Here is a 21,921-nt window from a genome sequence, read left to right as displayed (position 1 = left end):
ACGTAGGAAACGCATGGCTGAAGCACTTCCGGGACTGTACCAAGTACACACAGATCGAGGGGGGACTGCTACCTCCGGGACTGTACCAAGTACACACAGATCGAGGGGGGACTGCTACCTCCGGGACTGTACCAAGTACACACAGATCGAGGGGGGACTGCTACCTCCGGGACTGTACCAAGTACACACAGATCGAGGGGGGACTGCTACCTCCGGGACTGTACCAAGTACACACAGATCGAGGGGGGACTGCTACCTCCGGGACTGTACCAAGTACACATAGATGAAGGGAGTTTCTTCTTTGAGAAAAAAACCCCCAAACAGTTTGATATTGATCTCGTACTTTTAGCCAAATTGCACATTGCGGCGGGGGGGGGGGGGGGCTGCAGGACCACAGTTTTGGTCAGGAGTCGTGAAAAAACGTGTTTTCTGTCATTTAGTGATGTTCTGTTACATTTCACTTTTGTGTTGAATCGTTTAGTTTCCTCTGCCTGTCACCTTTCTCATGTTATTAACTTTAACCTGCACGTATTCACTGTTACACTTTTCTCTATTTCTCTATTATTTTCCCGATTTGTTTTTCTGGATTATTTCTGTGACTCTGCTCAATTTGACTTGTGTTTTCTGTTATATTATTTTGTTGTTTTGGATCTTTTGGTGTCTGATTTTGCTGTTTGTTTGTTTGTTTGTTTAGTTTTTTGGTTTTTTTTCTCATATCAATAGTTTTTGCATGAAATGGTAATCTTCTTTGCATTTCATTGTTTTTGCATCATTTCCTGTTGGTTTTTGAATTGTTTGGTTGGTTTTGTATTTCTTTGTGGTACTTTCCATTTAATGAATTCACTTTATTTCTCATTACTTCATGTTGCAGCTCAGAGTTTTCATCGACAGGTTTTTATTTCTCATTTTGTTGATAAATGTGGAAACATGTCACTTGGTTATTTTTCTATCTTTTTGTCGTTTGCGTCTCTTCATGTTACATTTGAGGATCTTTCAGTGTCCGTTTTCACTGAATTACAAACTATTTTGTGTCACAATTTGTCTCTCGTGTTGCATGATTCTTGTTTTGTGTCTCAGGTTTTGTTCTGGTTTAATCTGAGTCTCTGCCTTCGCTCATCGAATTGAATCTGATCTGCTTCGTGTCACTTTATGAATCTGTGTCATACTGATGATGTTCGTGTGTCTTCATCTCCTCATTGTGCTTTGTGCTGACACACTCACCCTCGTGACGGATAGAAGTGATTTGTATTGATTGAATCAGATTAACCGTGAAAACAAAACAAACTCATCAAACACACAAATGATAAAAAAAACAAAAAAAAACTGTGACACGTTTAAAAAAAGATGAGATAGAAGTTGAACTTTGTTCCTCCACATATGAGGCCAGTGCTGTCAAAGTCCAGCTCTCTCTCTCTCTCTCACACACACACACACACACACACACACACACACACACACACACACACACACACACACACACACACACACACACACACACACACACACACACACACACACACACACACACACACACACACACACACACACACCCTTCCTGTGGCGTCTCTGCGTTTCAGTCTCAGTCTCTTCACTGTTTTCTCCTCCGAGCTGCAGGATGACCTTCTTGACCCATCTCTCCCTGGTCCTGGTCCTGCTGGGCCTGGTGGTCCACCCTGTGGTCAGCCAGGACCCTGGAGACCCCACGGCGGCCCCCCCACCGGGGGGTCCTGGCTCTGAGGACGATGAGGACGGGGAGTGGGGCATGGACTCCCTGAGAGGAGGCTTCGAGGCCGTCAGCAGCTACTTCGACTCCATGCTGGAGTTCATGGGCGGCCGCGACGGAGTGTGTCAGTACCGCTGTAGATATGGTGAGTACTCCAGTACTGCTTCAAAGTACTCAGTTACAAGGAAAGGAGTGTGTCAGTACCGCTGTAGATATGGTGAGTACTCCAGTACTGCTTCAAAGTATTTAGTTACACAGAAAACTACTCTTCTGAAAAGTACAAAGTGCTCTTTTAAGGAAGTACTCAGTTACTTTTGACTCATGTAACAACATTTGATTCATTACTGGAAAGTGAAGAATTATTAAGTTTTGATTAAAATGTTTGAATCTTCGTTCGAACCCTGAAATACTAAAAAGTTACTCGTGATTTTAAAAGTAATGAAGTAAATGGCATGGTGAGAAAAGTAACAACTTAGCTCCACCCTGACGGAGACTGTTGGGTGGTGGAGGCTGACGGAGGCTGTTTGGTGATGAAGGCTGACAGATGCTGTTGGGTGATGGAGGCTGATGGATGGTGTTGGGTGGCGGAGGCTGACGGATGTTGTTGGGTGGTGGAGGCTGACGGATGTTGTTGGGTGGTGGAGGCTGACGGATGTTGTCGGGTGGTGGAGGCTGACGGATGTTGTCTCCACAGGGAAAGCTCCTCTTCCTCGGCCCGGCTACCAGATGCCAGAACCAAACGGATGCAGCTCGTATTTCTTTGGCCTGCCGGTTCCTGACGGGGTGAGTCTCCTTCAGCTACAGCAGACTGGTGGGTGGAGGTGGAGGTGGAGGTGGAGGCGGAGGCAGTGGCCGAGGTTTCTTTAAGAGTAAACATCCAGATTATAGAGTATCTTCCTCCTCCAACTGATCTCAGTCCAGCTACTGTATCACTCTACTATAAAAATATGAAGTTACTTTTCCAAGGAAATTAGTTCCTTTTTATCTTATGAAAGTAACTGTAACTAAGTAGATATTTCCAGAAGCCTGCAGTGCAGTGATTACAGTTAAACACCACGGAGGAGTGCGTTAAACACCATGTGTTAGAAGCGCTCTTCCGTTGCCATGGTGACAATGAATGAAAGTCTGACTGAGTCCAAACAGAACGTGAGGTGAGCTTCTCTCTGCTCGCCTCCAGCTGGACGTCGGAATCCCGGCCATGACCAAGTGCTGCAACCAGCTGGACGTCTGCTACGACACCTGCGGCTCCAACAAGTACCGCTGCGACTCCAAGTTCCGCTGGTGCCTCCACAGCATCTGCTCCGACCTGAAGAAGAGCCTCGGCTTCGTCTCCAAGGTGGAAGGTTGGTTCCCCTGCTTCATTTCATTCATCCCGCTTCACCCGCTTCACCAGCTTCACCCGGCGCAGGGACATGTTGAGTCGGTCAGTTGTTAAGTTAGTTGGACTGGACCAGCACCGTCCAGAGGGTTCCAGGGTCTGAGGTGAAACCACCACAGGACGAAGCAAACGGACCAAAAAACACTGAAATTAAACGGAACAAGCAGCGAGACACACTGAGCAACAAAAACAAAAAACATCCCGGCACGAGACAAACAGTCAACAAAGGACTAAAAGACCAAAAAATTAACACAATAATATGAGACCAAATGTCCAAGCAGACATAGAAACATGTCAAAGACATGAGTGGAGACAGACACCGACACAAAACGAACGAGAAGAAACACAAAATATCTCAAAGTAACACAAAACAAACACAACAAATCACAGATTTAGAGCAACGAGAGAAAAACTAAACTAATGACGACGTGAGCAAAAGACAGGAGACGACAAAGAGACGTTCAGAGAGACGACAAAGAGACGTTCAAAGAGATGTTCAAAGAGACGACAAAGAGACGTTCAAAGAGACAACAAAGAGACGACAAAGAGACGTTCAAAGAGACGACAAAGAGACGTTCAAAGAGACGACAAAGAGACGTTCAAAGAGACGACAAAGAGACGTTCAAAGAGACAACAAAGAGACGTTCAAAGAGACGACAAAGAGACGACAAAGAGACGTTCAAAGAGACAACAAAGAGACGACAAAGAGACGTTCAAAGAGACGACAAAGAGACGTTCAAAGAGACGTTCAAAGAGACGACAAAGAAGACGAGGCAAAGAGAAAAGTTCAAAATAAACAAGTACACAGGAAACCAGAGGAAGTACTGTGGAGTGAAAAAGTGTTTCCCTTCCTGATTTCTTACTTCTTTGCATGTTTTCCTCACTTAATGTTTCAGATCATCCAACTAATTTAAACATTAGTTAAACATTACACAAGTAAACACAAAGTGCAGTTTTTAAATGAAGGGTTTTATTAATGAGGAAGAAACAAATCCACACTCCATGGTCCTGAGTGAGAACGTGTTTCCTCCCAGCTCCTGTTAAAGCAGAACTGTGGCTGATCACACCTGAGTTCTACTTCTGTCGCCACACCGGGCCTGATCACTGCTCACCTGTTCTCAGTCTAGAAATCACTTAAATAGGACCGACATGACAACGTGAAGTCGACCACAAGATCCTCAGAACCTACAGACATCCTGCTGAGAGCCAAAGAAATTCAGGAACAAATGAGACAAAAAGAATTGAAATCTATCAGTCTGGAAAAGGTTCTGCGAGGCCAAACCACTGCTGAGCAAATAGAACATTGAGGCTCGCCGCAGAAAACATCTTGATGATCAACGAGACTTTTGGGAAAATATTCTGTGGACTGACGAGACACAGGTTGAACTTTTTGGAAGGTCTGTGTCCCAGTACGTCTGGAGTTAAAGTAACGGCGCATTTCAGAATAAGAGCATGATCCCACCAGTAGAATGTGGTGGTGGCGGTGTGATGGTCTGGGGCGGTGTTGCTGCTTCAGGACCTGGAAGACTTGCTGTGATAAATGGAAGCATGGATTCTGCCGTCTACCAAAATATCCTGGAGGAGAACGTCCGGCCGTCTGTTGGTGACCTCAAGCTGAAGAGAACTTAGGTTCTACAGCAGAACGACGATCCAAAACACACCAGCAGGTCCACCTCTGAATGGCTGAAGGAAAAACTACATGAAGACTTTGGAGTGGAAAGTCAAAGTCCTGACCTCCACCCTATGGAGATGCTGTGGCAGGACCTTAAGAAGACGCTTCATCCTGGAAATCCCTCCAATGTGGCTGAATTACAACAATTCTGCAAAGATGAGCGGCCAGAAGTCCTCCAGAGCGTCGAGTTATCACAAACGCTTGATTGCAGTAGTTGCTGCTCAGGGTTGCCCAACCAGGAAACACTTTATCACTCAGGGACATGTAGAACCCTTCATTTAAAAACTGCATTTTGTGTTTCCTTGTATAATCTTTAAATGTTTACATTAGTTTGATGATCTGAAACATTTAAGTGTGAAAAACATGCAAAAAAGTAAGACACCAGGAAGAGGGCCAACACTTCTTCACACCGCTGTATTTAAATGTTCTCAATACCAAAACTTGTACTTCAAATGATCCAGAGAGTTTCAGTGTGGACGGGACCGGAGCCAACCGTCTCTTCTTCTGTCCTCAGACTGACTGTCCTTCTGTCCTCAGACTGTGACTGTCCTCCTGTCCTCAGACTGTGACTGGTTTGTCTTCCTGTCTTGCAGCCTGTGAGACGGTGGCCGACACGCTGTTCAACACGGTGTGGACGCTGGGCTGCCGGCCGTACATGAACAGCCAGCGGCTGGCCTGCTTCTGTCAGGGGGAGGACAAAGACGAACTCTAGGCCCCAACAGCCACTCGCCTCTCCAACGTGCTCACTGCACCCTCTAGTGGTGCACAGTGGTATTACAGGACGGAGCCAGCAGCGTCTTTGCTTGAGATGATTTTTTTTTTTTTCAGGACGTATTGATACGACGCCTTTAAAGAAGCTGCGTCCGGGACACGGAACCGAAAACTGGATTAATTTATTTAGAAAGTTTGTGCTTTTGGTTTGTTCTGAATCCGGATTTACAAAGAAAAGTGTTGGTGTCAAGAGAAGAACCTCCGTCTGCAGTGTTTCTGTTAACAGTTCACAACGTGGCTCAATAAAATGTGATCCAAAACAAGCGTGTTTCACTTCACTTGCTCCGTCCTGGATTACACGTGGGATTATGTGACACCGGGATGAATCCAGGGTTTCCTGAGGGTCAGGAAACGGTCTGGACTCGTCCAGTCGTGTTTCTTCTGAGTAGAAATGAAACAAAACAGCACATTTGTTTCTGTAAAACATCAAAGTCTTTATAAAGTTCTGTGTGTGAATAAAAACAAACACTATAATCTCACACTCGGGCTGCTTGAGGCTGAGATTGAGACCCTTGACAGAGTCACCAAACATCGTCCTCGTTTCACCTGTTTTTCTTTTTCTCATTGAATTTGTAAAAAATATCCAGTTTTCTTGAAGTTCGTATTTAAATTGATGTCTTGCTCACAATACTTTGGTACTGCAGTGATGTAGGAGGTCTTCCTCCATCTCCAACACCTTACAAAACCTTCTAGTCAGTGGGAAGAGTTCAGGTTCATTAGACCTCATCTGTTCCTCAAAACGACGACAACCTACTGAACACATTCTGCTTCTTCACACGCCGACAAAACGCACAAGCTTCACAAAGTGGAGACCATCAGAGAAAGAAAACCTCCAGGACCTGGTCTCCTGCAGGCTGGGAGAGCTCAGAGCTCAGAGGGTCAGAAGGTCGGAGGTCAGAGCTCAGAAGGTCAGAAGGCCGGAGAGGACATGTAGTGAAATCCAGATTCTGTCCTTGAGAAAAGACGAACGACAGGACGGATGAAGGAGTGTTCATCATGACGGCCTCTTCATCATCAAAGTTCACAGGAAGTCTTCATCTATCTGTACAAAGACGACAAAACAGGATTAATGATGCTGAAGTGGAAAAAAACAAGTTTCCTTCTTTTCATGTCCCAGATCAATATTTATTTTTTTATTTCCATTATTGAATTCATTCTTTCAGTTTCTCATCTTTTCACTGCTGCAACCAGCACAGACTTTCTAAGCTCCGCCCACATGGTGTCACAGGTCGTCTCCCCTGCACCTCCTTTCTCTTCTCCTCTTCTGCTCCACCTCCTCCCCCTCCTCCCCTGCTGCACCTCCTCCTCCTGCACCTCCTTTCTCTTCTCTTCTGCTCCACCTCCTCCCCCTCCTCCCCTGCTGCACCTCCTCCTCCTGCACCTCCTTTCTCTTCTCCTCCCCTGCTGCACCTCCTCCTCTTCTGCTCCACCTCATCCCCCTCATCTTCCCCTGAACTATCTCCTCCCTTGCTCCTCCTCCCCCTCCTCTTCCCCTGCACCTCCTCCCCCTCCTCTCCTGCACCTCCTCCTCCTCCTCCCCTGAACCACCTCCTCCCCCTCCCCTGCACCTCCTCCCCCTCCTCTCCTGCACCTCCTCCTCCTCCCCTGAACCACCTCCTCCTCCTCCCCTGAACCACCTCCTCCCCCTCCCCTGCACCTCCTCCCCCTCCTCTCCTGCACCTCCTCCTCATCCTCCCCTGCACCTCCTCCCCCTCCTCTCCTGCACCTCCTCCTCCCCTGAACCACCTCCTCCTCCTCCCCCTGCACCTCCTCCCCCTCCCCTGCACCTCCTCCTCATCCTCCCCTGCACCTCCTCCCCCTCCTCTCCTGCACCTCCTCCTCCTCCCCTGAACCACCTCCTCCTCCTCCCCCTGCACCTCCTCCTCCTCCCCCTGCACCTCCTCCCCCTCCCCTGCACCTCCTCCCCTCCCCTCCTGCACCACCTCCTCCCCCCGCACCACCTCCTCCTCCTCCTCCCCTGCACCTCCTCCCCCTCCCCTCCTGCACCTCCTCCCCTGCACCACCTCCTCCCCTGCACCTCCTCCCCCTCCTCTCCTGCACCTCCTCCCCCTCCTCTCCTGCACCTCCCCCTCCCTCTCCACACAGAGACACTTCCATTAAAAGGTTTCACGAGTCTTTAATTTCAAATACCAAAATCAGAACTTTTTTCATTTTAAGTTTTTCTTTAGAAAAGATTTTTCCATTAAAAATCCAGTTTTCCTGTTAAATGAAATAAACCTCAGTCTGACGTTTCTTTTACCGACGTACAGACTCCACTGTGATGCGTCTCGACCGTGAGGCTGAGAGGGAAACGGGTTTGAATCCCAGGAAGATCGTCCGGAGTGAAGCTGAAACGCTGCCGTGGCGCGACAGCGCGTTGCCGTGGAGACGGCGTCTGATTCTTATTGTTTGATCGGTATTATCTTCAGCAGTGCTGCTGCTGAGGCAGAGCCTGACGAGGGTTCGGGGTTTTACGCTCACACCAGGTTTATTTAGAATGCAGACCACACAAACAGACTGAGAGGAAGAACGCCACTGAGCAGCCATTTTCTTCATCTTCCTCAGTTTCTAGTAACAGCTGCTGTGCTTCCATGGCGTTTGGACTGTTTATGACGAGTCGTCTTCACCTTCAACACTCTGAAGGAAGCTGAAGTCTAAACTTCTCACATCGGCTGCAACTGGTGTTGCTTTCACTCCAGAGACACACATTATAAAGACATGGACAAAGAGTTCAATTACAATCTGCTTGGTTTTAGTTTTAGTTGAAGGAGTTGAAGGAGTTGTTAAAGAGGAAAAAACAAAGAGCAACTAAATGAGCCAACGGAGCACATTTCCGAGTCTGAGGTGTTCAGTGGTCAGGATTAAATATTCCGTCAGATTAAACTGGACGTCAGACTCACCTGGAGAGTGAGAGAGGACTGGCGTCAGTCAGCCGGGGGTGTTGGAGGGGGCCGGCTGCTCGCTGCCGCCGCTGAACTCAGGCTGTCTGTTGTTGAGCTTCACTTTCTGGTTAAACGCTTCCAGCTGGAAAAACGACAAGGACAAAAACACAAATGAACAATTTCAAACGGGCTAAATGATCCAAAACAAAAACCAGAGAGGAGCTCCACAAACTGTGACCCATGTCCTCCATACAGGACTGCTTTCCCGCCCATATCAATAAGCTGATCAGCTTATTGATCACACCCTGATTCACTCATAATAACACCAACTTCCTTCTCAGCAAAACTAAATTAACATTTTGTTTGCATCCATCTTCAAGAGTCCCTGACTGCTTTTTAATCTCAACATTTCAATGGTGCAATAATCTGAAGACTTCAATGGTCAATAATCTGCAGTAGAAGGAAACCAAGAGGACGCGTGTCCTCAGCGCTCTGCATTCACACCGTTTCTGTAACGTGCGGTTTGATTATCGCCACAAGAAAACCTGAGGACGGCGAAATCACACCTTAAAACTTCATTTGCTTTTCAGTAAACATATTTTATTTCTGCATTTTCCCACAGAAACTAAAGAAGTAGGGATCAACCGATACCAGTTTGTTTTCAAAATGAGTAGTGTATGAGTACTCACCGATACTGAGGACCTCGGCCAATACACACTTATTGTTTTTCCACAGATGTTATTTGAACAACATTCCTACATTGGGTACTGACATTCAAAATGAGTTCATATATGGCACGGCCACATGTACTGTAAGATGGATGCTCAAGCCAGTTTCAGTCGCTCAGCTCCGTCTCCAGCCGTCATTTAGACGGTCACTTTTAGAAAAAGACGGCCGAAATAATAGCAGTTTGCTCAAAGCCTTTACCGGCCCGCGCCTTGCAGCGAAGGCCCGTAAACGGCGCGCTGCCGTACAGTGGTATAGGTGTCGTGGTAACGGTGGCAATTTTATGGGTACGAGTACTCATGCCTGGTATCGGACCGATACCCGGTCCCAGTATTGGTACCGGTGCATCCCTTTAAAGAAGTTAAAGTTCCTGTTCCAGGGAGTTTAGTTCTTATGTTGTATTATTAGATTGTTTTGTAGTGTGGAGGAAGGGCCAGTCGTTCACCTCTGGATCGGGTACAGTTTACAGTTCTGGATTTAGTTGGGTCCTGTTGTACTCTATCATTGTAAGAGCGCTTTGAGATGTTTGTTGATGTGATTTAGCGCTTTACAAATAAAATTGAATTGAATTGAATTGAATGTATAGTTTAGCTTTCTGATGAGTGGACCACAGATATGAAACATTAACGAACATGTGAATCATGTCAATTACTGCAAATTTCGGAGCAGAACTGAAGGCGAAAGTCATTTTTGCCGTTTATCATGAAAAGACTCATGATTTATGTCCACAAAGGGAGAAAAGAGAACCTAACCTCCCTGAATCATCTTCGACTTCTAATTTAAAGATTCTTATCTCAAACAGTGATCACATGAAGATGAACGTTTTGTCTTTGTGGATGTTTTAAGAGTTTTGTGGAAGGTTTAAATATTTGTGTGGGCATGTGTAACAGAATCGTATTTTTCTTTTTCTGCTCAGATTCCAGATAAAAACCTTCCGTCAGACGTTGTCTGATGGTTTCACACCTGAAGATGTTTGATGCTCACCTTCTTCCTCAGGTTGGCCTTGATCTCCTCCTCGGTGGGCTGCCGCCTCTCGTCTTCGGACGCCTCGCTGTGGTCGTCTCCTCGGCGCAACGCCTCCATCTTCTGCGCGGCCGCTTGGCTCTGCGTGCTGGCGTTTGCCGCTGCTGTCTGAAACAGGAACTGCTGGATCTTTCGGTTTTTATATTTCAGTTTGACCAGGTGTCTGAATTTGCGTTCCCTTTTTTTCCGGCTGTTGAGCCCCCTGCGGTTGCGTGTGTGTTGGGCCACGGTGGTCAGGCAGCGCTTGGCGGCGGCCTGCTCTGTGTTGATGAACCTGAGGCAGCGGTTGTCGGAGACACTCCCACTCTGCCCCTCGCTCTCGGCCAGGTCGGGGTTCATCAGGGTGACCAGGTCTTTAATGTGTTCGTTGCTGGAGTAAGAAGTGTCGGGGGCGGTCCCGCGGTCTGGATAGCCAAGGGAAAGGGAGGAAGAAGCCGAGTCCGGCGTCCAGTAGGGATAGGACGCCAGACCCGGGCTGCCGACGTAGTGGGAGTACTGGGTCATAGTGTAGTTTGAATATGCTGCCTCAGCAGCAGAGGGGGAGGTGCTGGTCTGAGCTGCTTGAAGCTGGTAATCCAACATGTGCTGGTACACTGATGCGTCGTCGTCCCGCCTGCTTTCCCGCCTAACGTCCCGGCTAACATCCTGGCTAACGTCCTGGCTAACATCCCGGCTAGCGTCCTGGCTAACGTCCCGGCTAACGTCCCGGCTACTGTCCCAGCTGTGGTCCTGCCCGCCATCCCAGCCGTCGTCCCGCCTAATGTCCCGCCTAGCGTCCCGCCTAGCGTCCCTGCTGTGGTCCCGCTTGCCGTCCCAGCTGTCGTCTTGCTTACCGTCGAGGCTGTCGTCCCGCCTGTCGTCCCGGCGAACGTCCCAATGCATTGCTCCGTCCGTCCTCCCTACTCTGCGGTGTTCAGGTCTTCGTCTGGAGCCGGCGCTGTGAGAGCGCGGATCAGGAGACGGGCTCCGGCTGCGACTAGCAGACGATCCCGAGGAGGAGGAGGAGGAAGAGGAGGAAGAGGTGGAGGAGGAGGATGAGGATGAGCGACTGTACTCTCTGTGGAAGCTCCTCTTCTGGCTCTCCGTCTCAGTCTGCCGGTCGTCGCACTTCCTCCCGTACAGCCTCTCCTGAGTGCGGTCCGACAGTCTGCTCAGCTCCTCCACCTCCAGGTTCAAGCCCAGAGTCCTGACGATGTTCTGCAGCTGTTTGTTCTTATCGTCCACCATCTGGGGCCTGTCCTGCTCCTCATCCTTCTCCCGCTCTTCATCTTTCTTCTGCTTCTTCTTCTGTGGTGCGGGAGACTTGGATTGGCTGCTGGAGGACATCCGCCGTCCCCCTTGGTGTCTCCAGACCTCCTCGGTAGTTGGTCTGGACAGACCCTCGCTGTTCAACCTCTGACCTTGGCTCTGGATCGGTGGACTTGGCTTTGCCTCCGCAACACAGCCGGGAGCGTTCAGGAGCGTGGCGCCTGCCAGAGGATCGTCCGTGTCGTCGTTCACGATCCGGCTGAGGAAGTTGATGTCCACTCCTTTGTTGAGCAGACTGAGGAAGCGTTCAAAACCTTTGCCGGCGGCGTTCTGCTGCTCTGCCGGTGAAGTGGGAGGATTCAGCGAGACGACTGGGACCTGCGAGAGCAGAGAAGCACACATCACACCCTGTTAATGCCATCATTTCAAAACCAGCTCTGGACACACGCTCTTCACCTTTTACACCAGTTTGAGAAAGTGGTGCATCTGTTTGTGGACGTTTTCCGTCTCTCTTTGGTAGTTTGATGTCCTCTGGAAGTTTTAACTCTTTGTGAAGAGTTAGTGTTGCATCATTGCGTCGTCAGTTTATTAATTCTACGTGTTCTGATTCTTTCTGCTGTCCTGAGGTGTTACTCCAGCGGCTTTGCATTCAGTTCGTTTCTTCATTTTCATGTATTTTATTCTTGAATGCCTCTGTGTATATTCCAAGTCTCCTTATGATGTTTGTAGTCACTTTACTCCTTCTTGTGGTGTCATGACTGCGATGTTCATCACATTGTGTCTCAGTCATTTTTGAAGGTATTTTGCTGAGTTCTGGATTACAGTCGTCAGACTTGTGTCTCTGCGGTTGGTGTGATATATGTTACCTCTCGGTTGTGAGTGGGTAAAGCATCAGGCTCTCCGGGCCTCTGCTTCATCAGCATCTTCACTCTGCGCCTCAGAGGATGGAGGTCGTGGGTCGGACGAGATGAGTCTGCTTTCTCTTTAGGCGACGCAGCCTAAACATTCAGTTACAAAGCAAACCATTTTATGAACTGTTATTTTTTTTTAGAATCACCGTGACACCAAGTGTTTGGCTGCTTACATGATTGAAAAAGCTGGGTAAGTGTCTCTGCTGTAAAATGCCCATCACCCGGTGTCGAAGACTTTCAGGTCCACACCAAGCGGAAGCTCCATCGCTGCTCTGTGATGATGCGTTATTCCCAAACACTCCCAGAGATTTCAGAACGAGGGAGGATTTACTGTTGTTAATCCTCTCCTCGATGTACCTGAGCTGTTGTCTCTTTCTGGTCACCTCCAGCTCCAGGTCCTGGTCTTGGTTCAGATCTCCTCCATCAGGATGCGAGTCTGACCTGTGAGTGGGAACATTGGGAGGACTGAGCTGCTTCCAATCCACATCGCTGCAGCTGCTGGGATAATCCCAGTAATCCCAGGCCCGATGACTCCCTGAGGGGGCTCTAACAGTGGTCTGCTTCTGGTTGGGTCCCCTCAGGTTCTGGTTCTGGTTGGGTCCCCTCCGGTGATGTGGGTCCAGGTTTGGAGGATTCATGTCTCTGACAGGAACGAGGGTTCAGACCCTACTGCGGCTCAGTGAGCATTAACTGATGCTGTCTGAAGACAAAACACACAAACCACACTCAGCTGGCTTTTGTACCACTCCAGAACAATATCAAAGCCTGTTGTCATAAAAAAAAACTACTTTAGTCCACCTACAGCTTCAGAAATGGGTTAGTTTGTGGACATTTAGCCTTTAGCTTTGCACGGCGGCGAACTGACTATTTACCTGCGATTCCGGCTTCTTCTGTCACATCGCGAAACAAATGTGAAGTCTGAAGAAGAACTCTCCGTGTGAAGCCTGAAAATCCGAAGTTACACGAGTTTAAAGGTCAGAAAAAGCACTGAAGTGAGAGAAAACAGACTCCAGAGGAGGAGCCTGATCCGTTGCTGCAGTGAAGATCCGCGGGCGGTGGCGCCCCCTGCTGACCGGAGGAACACAAACACACAATTCTGTTCTATTTATCCGGAAACTTTATTCTCAGAATCCTGACAAACAAAACAAGATCCAATACGCTGCAAAACTCAAATTTCTCAAATGGAAATGGCTTAAATTCTCTGTGATCAGATGTGTTCAGTTAGTTTCCACCTTTTTAGGTCTATTTGCATTTTTCTGAGCTCATTTCAAGTACATATGTGGTTTTGCCACGTCTACAATTTAATAAAAATAAATAAATATAATTTCAAGTAAAATAATGCATCGTTTTGTCATAATTTTGCAATATTTTGGGTCTGCAACGAAATTATTCTTTTATCGTGTCTTAGTGCTCATTTTGTGAAATTTCATGTGCATTTGTGCTTATTTAATTCTGTTTGTCACCACATCATGTCCTCGCCCACAGCTGGGATCCTATACAGGACTGATGGATGGAGGGATGTTGGTTGGATGGATGAATGATGGATGATGGATGGAGGAAGGATGGATAGATGGCTGAATCATGTTCACTGTCATCAGAAACTTTCAAGTTTCTAAACTAGAACATAAAAGATGGATGGATGATTGGTTGGTTGGTTGGTTGGTTGGATCAATGGATCGTTAAATGGATGGATCATTGGGTGAATCGATGGATGGATGGATGGATGGATGGATGGATGGATGGATGGATGTGTGGATGGATGTCTTGGGGAATTGATGTTGATTTAGGGCTAGGCCGAGGGCGCGTGTTTAGCCACAATACTTTTTTGAGTCTGACGTATATACTGTAAGTGACATGCTTACAATTTTAATGTCAGGATTGACATGAGCACTAGTGCACAGTTGGTCTAGTGGTTAGGAATCATACCTGCATGAAAGAGGTCTGCGTACAGTCCCAGGTGGTGTCACTTTATTTTTTTCATTGCGTCCCATCGTCCAGAGGTCTTGTTTGGACGTTGATATGACGTCCTGAAAGGACGTCATATCAACGTCCAGGTAAGACATACAAAATAAACTTCCTTCTGGCCTCCCTGAAGACGTCTTCAAGACGTATGGAAATGACGTCTTAAAGACGCCATCTGGACCACTGTTGCTCGGTGCGGTGTTTAGCGTGTGGAGACAAGACAAGCACGCTAAACTACACAATGTCATCATCACAGAAGACATGTTCTTTTCAGAGGAGACGATGAGACACAGCTGTAATGTGTCAGGAGGTGGATCCTTCACCTGAGGAAAGCATGGCGTCAGATTTGAGGAAGTTGGTAAAGTTCTGTCTCCAGGCTGCTGGTTCCACATGACTGGGTGAAGAAAAGAGTAACTGGACCATCCTGAGCAACAACCTATGGAATCACGGGAGTGCCAAAATTAAAAGGAAATTAATATATATAAGTGACTCCATAATACAAAAAATACACAAACGTAGTCATATTCTTTTTCTACCTTGTCTTTGCTTATTCCATTTTGTCAATGCTTCTCCTGTTTTGTCTTTGTCTTTTCCATTTGCTTTTTGTCATTGCATTTACTCGATGAGTCAAGCCGTCTGGAAAAGACAAAAACAATACAATGCAAACCAGCAACGGCTGTGGGGGGTCTTTCTGTTCAGGGTGGCTTTGCCTTACTGAACCGTCCCCGCCCGCCACGCTCAGGGACGAACTGCAGGGAGCTCAACGCTCAAGGAGCCGATCGTTACTCTGGACAAGCAGCAATACCAAAATAGCTCATCAGTCGTGAACCCTCTTGTTGGTGTCCCATTGTTTATTGAAATGTCTGCGCGACACTGACCCCTGGTGGTCTGACGAGGTGCAGACACTCCTCTCCATAACGGGTGCTGTTTGGAACGAGAACGTTTTTCAAGCGAACAGAGGGTCAAGGTTGTGCTCGGATGCCTGAGCAGCACCGCAACAAATGTGTTCCACTGGTACCACGATTACTGCTGCGTAAAGACGCTGTATACCTGCGTCATTACACGGTGTTCAGAACTCCGCCGACATTTCAACTCTACTCTCTGCCGTGACACCAAAGGTTGGGTCGCGGAACGCTTTACTAGGCCTGGCCGAGATGGCCTTACATCAATATCTTGATATTCTTAGGCCATACCATGATATATATCTCAATATTTTGCCTTAGCCTGAAATCAGCACTTTTGATGCGTGCAATCATACTAGTATGTTTCTGTCTACATTTAAACAGTCTTGTTCATACTACATTAATATATGCTAATATTTAACTTTGATTCAATAAAGGGGAAATTAAAAAAAGAGAATTCTGCCAAAACAGTACTTATTAAACAGCACAATCATACATTTTTAATTTTTTTTATTTTCTTCTCAATTGAATAAACAAATGCAGGTAGAACTTTCTCTGCTAAATACTTGCGACCAGACAGATTTATATCTTAGATCAAGTGTGTTGATGAGCTTTCTGAATCCAGACTTTTCAACATTCACTGGGACCGTGTCTTCTGCTATGTGGTGGGTTACCGCGGACGTTATCTCCTTATGTTTTGGACGATGTATTTTTATCGTGTATTCTTGATCTGGAAAGGGAAGACGCCAGACTCAATTCCGTCAGCGCCGGTCGCTTCAGCTTCTTAGCTGTGGAACCGGCAGGAGATGTTGACGTCGTAGTTTCAGACACTCTTCATTTTCTAGTGGATATTTTTAAACGGTGATATAAACTTGTTGTGCTGCTACATTTTGTGGCGACGCTACTGCGGCATGTTTTGCACACCACTGTTGTTTGTTCAAGGTCTTCCTTCTTGAATTCAAACTGCCGCCATACGATGGATCCCCTGCTCTATTTGTTTGGAATCAACTCATTTTCTTCCGTCTTCCGTGTCTGTTCGCACACTCCGCTACCCGCTAGCGCTCTGCTAAGCTAAGGTGTATGACGTAGCTCTGGGGAGAGTACAGGATGTCTGGAGGTGCACTCGTTTGGTCTCTGAGAGCTACACTGCCCCCTGGTGTTCCAAAGAGGTGCAGACGCTTCTCTCCACAACATGAGAGGAGGAGATTCAGCAGGTGCTGGATGCTGCCGTTTGGAATGAGAACGTTTTCCAAGCTGTGAGAGGTCGCCGGCTGCAGCCGGATATTTAATGCCCGTGGCTAAAAGCTACAGTGTGACACTGGAATATTCATGATACAATCATTTTCTATATCGCACAGAGAACAAGTCGTGATACATTGAGTATATTTGATATCTCGCTCAGCCCTACGCTTTACTGTACCGTCCCATACCGTACTGGCACATACTACGCAGTGGAACCGCAGCTTAAGTACAAGAAGACGTTATTTATTAGAGCAGACATGTGATTTGTGGTTCAACAGAAAAACTCCCTGAAAGCAGAAAAGAGTTGGCGAGTCTGTTCATCCAGGTTTGGTCTCGATCACCTGCAGACAGCGATGCCGCGGCACTGCCTTCGCTCTGTTTACTGTGTTCAGGAACGACGGGTTCGGGAATGTCGGGTTCGGGAACGACGGGTTCAGGGGCGGCGGGTTCGGGAATGTTGGGTTCAGGGGCGGCGGGTTCTGGAACGACGAGTTCAGGGGCGGCGGGTTCCGGAATGATGGGTTCAGGGGCGGTGGGGTCTGGAACGATAGGTTCATGGGCGCTTGGTTCTGGAACGATGGGTTCAGGGGCGGTGGGTTCCGGAACGACGGGTTTAGGGGCGGCGGGTTCCGGAATGACGGGTTTAGGGGCGGCGGGTTCCGGAATGACGGGTTTAGGGGCGGCGGGTTCCGGAACGTTGGGCCGGGTTGACCGAGAGCTGCACTGGGGAAGAAGGGAGGCTGCTGGGGCAAAAACAATCCAGCAGGTGGAAGTGAAGGCAGAGGCGGGAACAGCACCGCGGGGGGGTAGGGGGACATCACGTGAGCAGGAGGATGGACTGATGGAGGAGGAGGATGGACTGATGGAGGAGGAAGACGGACTAATGGAGCATACGTGAAGGGTGAAGCAGTTTGCGGTGATGAAGCAGAATCACATGATTCATCCTCCTGGGATCCAGAATTCCTTCGGTACCGATCGTGCTGGGACCCAGAGTCCAGCCGGTACTGATCGTGCTGGGGCCAGGAATCCAACTGGCCCTCTGCAGACTGACCCTCCTGGGATCCAGAGTCCAGCTCGTACGGACCCTCCTGGGATCCAGAGTTCAGCCGGTATCGACCCTGCTGGGATTCAGAGTCCAACTGGTACTCTGCAGACTGACCCTGGTCGGTCTTCTGGGTCTGCTGCCCCTCGGCACTGTCCGTCTGAGCGCTAAACGAGTCTTGCTTCATGAAGCCGTCTCGAGGTAACGGGGTGAAACTGGATCTGCTTGATGATGAGCCGCTCCGGCGTCTTGGAGAGTTGGACGGCCTGGAGCCGGTCTCTCTGCTGACTCTGTGGCCCAGGTCCGCATCCTTCCTCCCATACAGACGCTCCTGGATCCGATGGGACATTTGACCGAGCTCCTCGAAGCCCAGATCCATGCCGATTGCCTGCAAAACATCCTGCATCTGCCTGCACTTGTTCTGGTCCTCTGTAGTCGGGGTGGTCGTCTCCTGCAGCCGGACCTGGTCCTCACGCTGGAGGCCTCTCATCGGGCTGAGCGACCGGTTGCGAGGCGGTCTCCGGTTGTTCTGAGGACTCGCATGACGAGGAGTCCAGGACTGATCCAGGGCTCTTGGGACACGATTGGAGGGTTGACGAGTGACGTCTGTGGAGCTCTGAGTCACGATCTTAGTGAGAGTATCAACGTTCACGCCCTTGTTGAGCACGTCAAGGAAACGCTGGAAGCCTTTCGTCTGTTCCTGTTTGGGAACGTTGAGATGCTCAGTGGTCACAGCGCCTTCATGAGCCTGAGGAGAACAAAGGCAAATAAACAATGACTTTCAAATTGAATATCACCTGAACCAAACAAACACCAACTAAAGGGGAATAGGTTTCACTTGTATAGTAAATAATGCTTCACATTGTTAGTCACATTCATACACCAATGGAGGCGGCCGCCATGTAAGGCACCTAATGCATATATTGGGAGTAGTTTGGGGTTTAGTGTCTTGCTCAAGGACACTTCGACATGTGGAGACGGGAATCAAATTAGCAACCTTCTGATTGGGAGACGAGCGGTGAACCAAACGAGCCACAGCCACTACAGCAACACAAATCAACAGCTTCTCCTCCTCCTTACTGTGAGGGGGTGCTCATATCTGTTAGGAGTTTTTTACACCGTCATCGTGGGAGGAAAGTGATGTGACCCATCAGGTTGTGATTGACCCCGGGAAGTGTCTCGGGACAGTGGCGTCCCAGGAAAATACGTCCTACGTAAACATCATCAGTGCATGCCGTGTTTTGGTTTAAGAGAATGAGTTATACATTATGTCTTTAAAACTTCCCAAAGAAACTACGTAAAAGAGCCTGGAGGTCCTCCTGGAGGTCTGCAGAGACATGGAGCCTGAGAGTAAACATCACCTGGACGTAATGTAATTACAACAGCTGCTGGTTTGGGGGCGCTATCTCTCAAAATGAGCACTGACCAGAGAGGAAGAAAAGCATGACGAAGAAGAAACCGGCTCATTGATTGGCCCGGACTGAATAAGGAAGTCCCGCCCCTTTAGCCTGCTATTTGCTGAAGTCTAATTAGCTCAAGGCTAAGAGTTAGCCACAAACAACAACAATAGATAGTCTTCAGACCAGATATCAATGAGAGTCTTCCTCACTACTTCCTCTCTACTTCACGTCTGCACACAAGATATTTTCCATCTTTCTCTTTTCGATTCTGCTTCTTCAGATTCGCGCCATTAACATTACGAGTTTACTACCAAGAATGCACTGCGCTCTACGCTCCATCCTCTCGCTCCGCTAGAAAGTCCCCCGATCAGGGATGCGTACCGAATTCAGTGCTTTTCAGCCACGGTCCCACCGCACAGTACGTGCCAGAGCGGGGCGGGAGGGTGCAGCAAAGCGAACGTATGTGTCGTCATTAGGCAACAGTAGTTGGGTGAACAAGAAGGGAGTGGCAGTTGCCGGTTGCAGACCAGGCGTCCATCCGAGTAAAGCCCAGAACCTCCTTTCTCTGTGACAGAGCTTAAACGTTCCCATTTAAACAGCAGCGTCCGGCTCCTGCTGAATCTCCTCGTCTCCTGTTCCTGAAAGGACCTCGTTCCAAGACAGCGATGCCGTGTCGTACGCTGACCTTTCTATAAACCGAGTTAACAAAACACTCAGTGTGCACAAAGGAGCGTTTCCACATGAACACACACAAGAGTTCCTTTGCAAGTGAACCAAGACCCAGTGGACTCAACCAAACAAACCAGACTTTGCCAGAAAGTCCCTGAAATTGACCCTGGTCCGGATCAAACAGGGCTGGTGTGAACGCGCCCTTAGAGGACGTGACACAATCCAAGCTCAAGTGGTTAGCCAGAAACGCATCATACAGACAAATGTAAACAGTCTGAATGTGAGTCGGAACAGTCCGGGCTCACCACATGTGAAACACGCGTCAGACACACGTCCGGTGTAGACACGTTAACGTCCGGTGTAAACACGTTAACGTCTGGTGTAAACACGTTAACGTCCGGTGTAAACACGTTAACGTCTGGTGTAAACACGTTAACGTCCGGTGTAAACACGTTAACGTCCGGTGTAAACACGTTAACGTCTGGTGTAAACACGTTAACGTCCGGTGTAAACACGTTAACGTCCGGTGTAAACACGTTAACGTCCGGTGTAAACACGTTAAGGTCCGGTGTAAACACGTTAACGTCCGGTGTAAACAGGTTAACGTCCGGTGTAAACAGGTTAACGTCCGGTGTAAACACGTTAACGTCCGGTGTAAACACGTTAACGTCTGGTGTAAAGGTCGGAAACGGTGTCCATGCCTTAGCGTCCAGCTGCAGCGGAGAACTTTAGAGCACTTGCATCACGCTACAGACGTTAGTACCAACTACGAACAGGACGGTTACATGCAGAGAAGGAACTTCATTACAGGGGATCAATTCGCTTTCTGTCTTTACTTAGATTATTCAATAAACAAACATTTCACATTTTGATATCTTGAAAATGTATTCAGTAAGTTTTTTATGAGAACTTTACTCCATTCTAAATCCACATCACGTTTCTCAACTTGTCGGACTGTTAACCATCAAAAGCAGGAGATGCGAGTCCTGCTGTGTTTCCCTTCACCATGTTTCATCTGGTGAAATCCTCCTGGACACGTCCCAAGAGTCTGAACTAATGAGGAGGCGTCTCATCTGCTGGAGTCAGATTTTTCTCAACAAAAATAAAACTATACACAGGGAAGCAGAACCATGAAACAGAACCATGGCTTCACTTTCACCTTCTAACCTCCACCAACCTGTTTAGAAGACCCATTCTGCCAAAGCTCCGCTGACTGGCGGCGGTCCTCCTGATATGTGGACGTGGCTGGCCGCTCAGGGGTTTTTCGGGGTTTTACAGGTATCTGTTTGACATGGACGAGGAGAAGTTAAGCCACAGTAGAATTTCCTGGGATATGAAGCATGGGGGTCTGGACTAACCTGGGTGCATCGCTCCTGTGATCGTAGTCTCTCCTGTGATCGATCTCGGCTCCTCTCACGACCGTCTTGTTCCCTGTAACCCCCAGACGAACGTCTGTACGTTACTCCATCGTGTCGTTTGTTTTCAAACTCTTCCAGCCGATGCCTTTGTCTGAAATCTTGAGGCGCCTCTCTGTATTTAAAATTCCTGGTAGTGTGTGTGTCGGGGAAGCTGTCTGCTGGCTGTCTACAAGTTCTTTTCTGGTGCTCATATTGGGATCTGTGATCACTCTTTTCGTCGTCTGAGTATCTCGGCCGTTTCTTCTCAGAGGCGTCCCAAACGGGAGAAGACTCTGGTCTCCTCAGTGGACTCCTGCCATCCCGGTCTCTGCTGTACTGCCTCTGTGGAGAGTCACTGTGTCCATCTGCACTATGCATCCGGAAGGCGTCTCGCAGGAGACCTCTGTGAGGTTCATGTCTTTTCTCCCAACTGTCGTCATGTTGGTCCCACTGCTTTGACCTCCTGTCGCCGTGCGGCTGGCGCTGGCTGTACTTGGACCGGTTTGAGTACATCCTCCTACAGATGAGCCGACATGGGACCGTGAAGTGAGAAGACAAAAGAAGCAGTAAATAGTTTGATCCCATTTCACCTGCAGATGAAGAGGGAAATGCGCCGAATGTGACGTACGTTACGAATGCTGAGGGAGGGCTCCTGTTTATGTTTGTTTCTGACTCCAATGTCACAAAGGTAAATGTTTACAGATCTTTCTAAAACTTGTATGGTGTTACTTTATTATTGTTATTCTGACTTCTTTGGCGCCACGATATATCTCCTGTAATATGTAACTGATTTGAACCATTCAAATACCAAAACGTGCAGCTTGTTCATGAGATGATTGCTTTGCTGTATGCTTTTTTATGTCTTTATCCATTTCTGAATAAATCACAAAAACTATGAAAAAATGCCTCATACAAAGCAGATGGGAGAGGCACCGCATGGAGACGATCAAACCAGGTCAAAGGAGATCCCTTA

The 21,921-nt window shown here is 48.2% G+C and overlaps 3 protein-coding genes across 5 annotated transcripts in view; 1 reads left to right on the top strand and 2 right to left on the bottom strand.

Moving 5' to 3' along the window:
- The first annotated feature begins 1,425 nt into the window (after nt 1-1,425).
- On the top strand, nt 1,426-5,800 carry LOC308109421 (group XIIB secretory phospholipase A2-like protein). The gene is made up of 4 exons (XM_080462963.1): nt 1,426-1,868; nt 2,418-2,506; nt 2,901-3,066; nt 5,367-5,800. Exons 1-4 carry the CDS (start codon nt 1,616-1,618, stop codon nt 5,483-5,485), a joined length of 627 nt encoding a protein of 208 aa, XP_080319089.1. The 5' UTR covers nt 1,426-1,615; the 3' UTR covers nt 5,486-5,800.
- On the bottom strand, nt 5,599-13,391 carry LOC308109420 (uncharacterized protein). Of its 2 annotated transcripts, XM_080462962.1 has the most exons (7): nt 13,207-13,391; nt 12,508-13,034; nt 12,290-12,421; nt 11,009-11,801; nt 10,137-10,579; nt 8,445-8,568; nt 5,599-6,586 (listed from the first exon to the last, which is right to left on the bottom strand). In XM_080462962.1, exons 2-6 carry the CDS (start codon nt 12,970-12,972, stop codon nt 8,473-8,475), a joined length of 1,929 nt encoding a protein of 642 aa, XP_080319088.1. In that variant the 5' UTR covers nt 12,973-13,034; nt 13,207-13,391; the 3' UTR covers nt 5,599-6,586; nt 8,445-8,472. The 2 variants fall into 2 exon arrangements, with proteins under 2 accessions (XP_080319088.1, XP_080319087.1); XM_080462961.1 differs by having other exon boundaries at nt 10,137-11,801.
- A 2,327-nt stretch (nt 13,392-15,718) lies between these two features.
- The window catches only part of LOC308110296 (uncharacterized protein), a 7,188-nt gene continuing 985 nt past the window's right edge, over nt 15,719-21,921 (bottom strand). Inside the window, exons 1-4 of one of the 2 annotated variants that reach the window (XM_080464506.1) lie at nt 21,577-21,921; nt 20,910-21,465; nt 20,729-20,833; nt 16,453-18,230 (exon numbers count right to left, since the gene is read on the bottom strand). The exon at nt 21,577-21,921 is cut by the window's right edge and continues 797 nt beyond it. In XM_080464506.1, coding sequence (XP_080320632.1) covers nt 16,758-18,230; nt 20,729-20,833; nt 20,910-21,461 — 2,130 coding nt within the window. In that variant the 5' untranslated portion in view covers nt 21,462-21,465; nt 21,577-21,921 and the 3' untranslated portion in view covers nt 16,453-16,757. Of the gene's footprint in view, nt 18,231-20,728; nt 20,834-20,909; nt 21,466-21,576 lie in introns of both variants that reach the window. The other variant, XM_080464505.1, reaches the window with a different exon arrangement.

The sequence above is a fragment of the Lipophrys pholis genome, assembly GCF_963383615.2.
Source record: "Lipophrys pholis genome assembly, chromosome: 5".
NCBI lineage: Eukaryota > Metazoa > Chordata > Actinopteri > Blenniiformes > Blenniidae > Lipophrys > Lipophrys pholis.
Note: the sequence above shows the minus strand (reverse complement) of the source record. Positions and strands in the feature narration are given on the sequence as shown.

Bases quoted from the DNA above. Each gene is read 5' to 3' on its own strand.
- LOC308109421 (XM_080462963.1), top strand. From the start codon at position 1,616: ATGACCTTCTTGACCCATCTCTCCCTGGTCCTGGTCCTGCTGGGCCTG. The intron at 1,869-2,417 runs GTGAGTACTCCA...TTGTCTCCACAG, and splicing joins TCAGTACCGCTGTAGATATG to GGAAAGCTCCTCTTCCTCGG. The intron at 3,067-5,366 runs GTTGGTTCCCCT...CCTGTCTTGCAG, and splicing joins CTTCGTCTCCAAGGTGGAAG to CCTGTGAGACGGTGGCCGAC.
- LOC308109420 (XM_080462961.1), bottom strand. From the start codon at position 12,972: ATGAATCCTCCAAACCTGGACCCACATCACCGGAGGGGACCCAACCAG. The intron at 12,422-12,507 runs GTAAGCAGCCAA...CTGAATGTTTAG, and splicing joins TACCCAGCTTTTTCAATCAT to GCTGCGTCGCCTAAAGAGAA. The intron at 8,569-10,136 runs GTGAGCATCAAA...TCGTTTTTCCAG, and splicing joins AGGCCAACCTGAGGAAGAAG to CTGGAAGCGTTTAACCAGAA.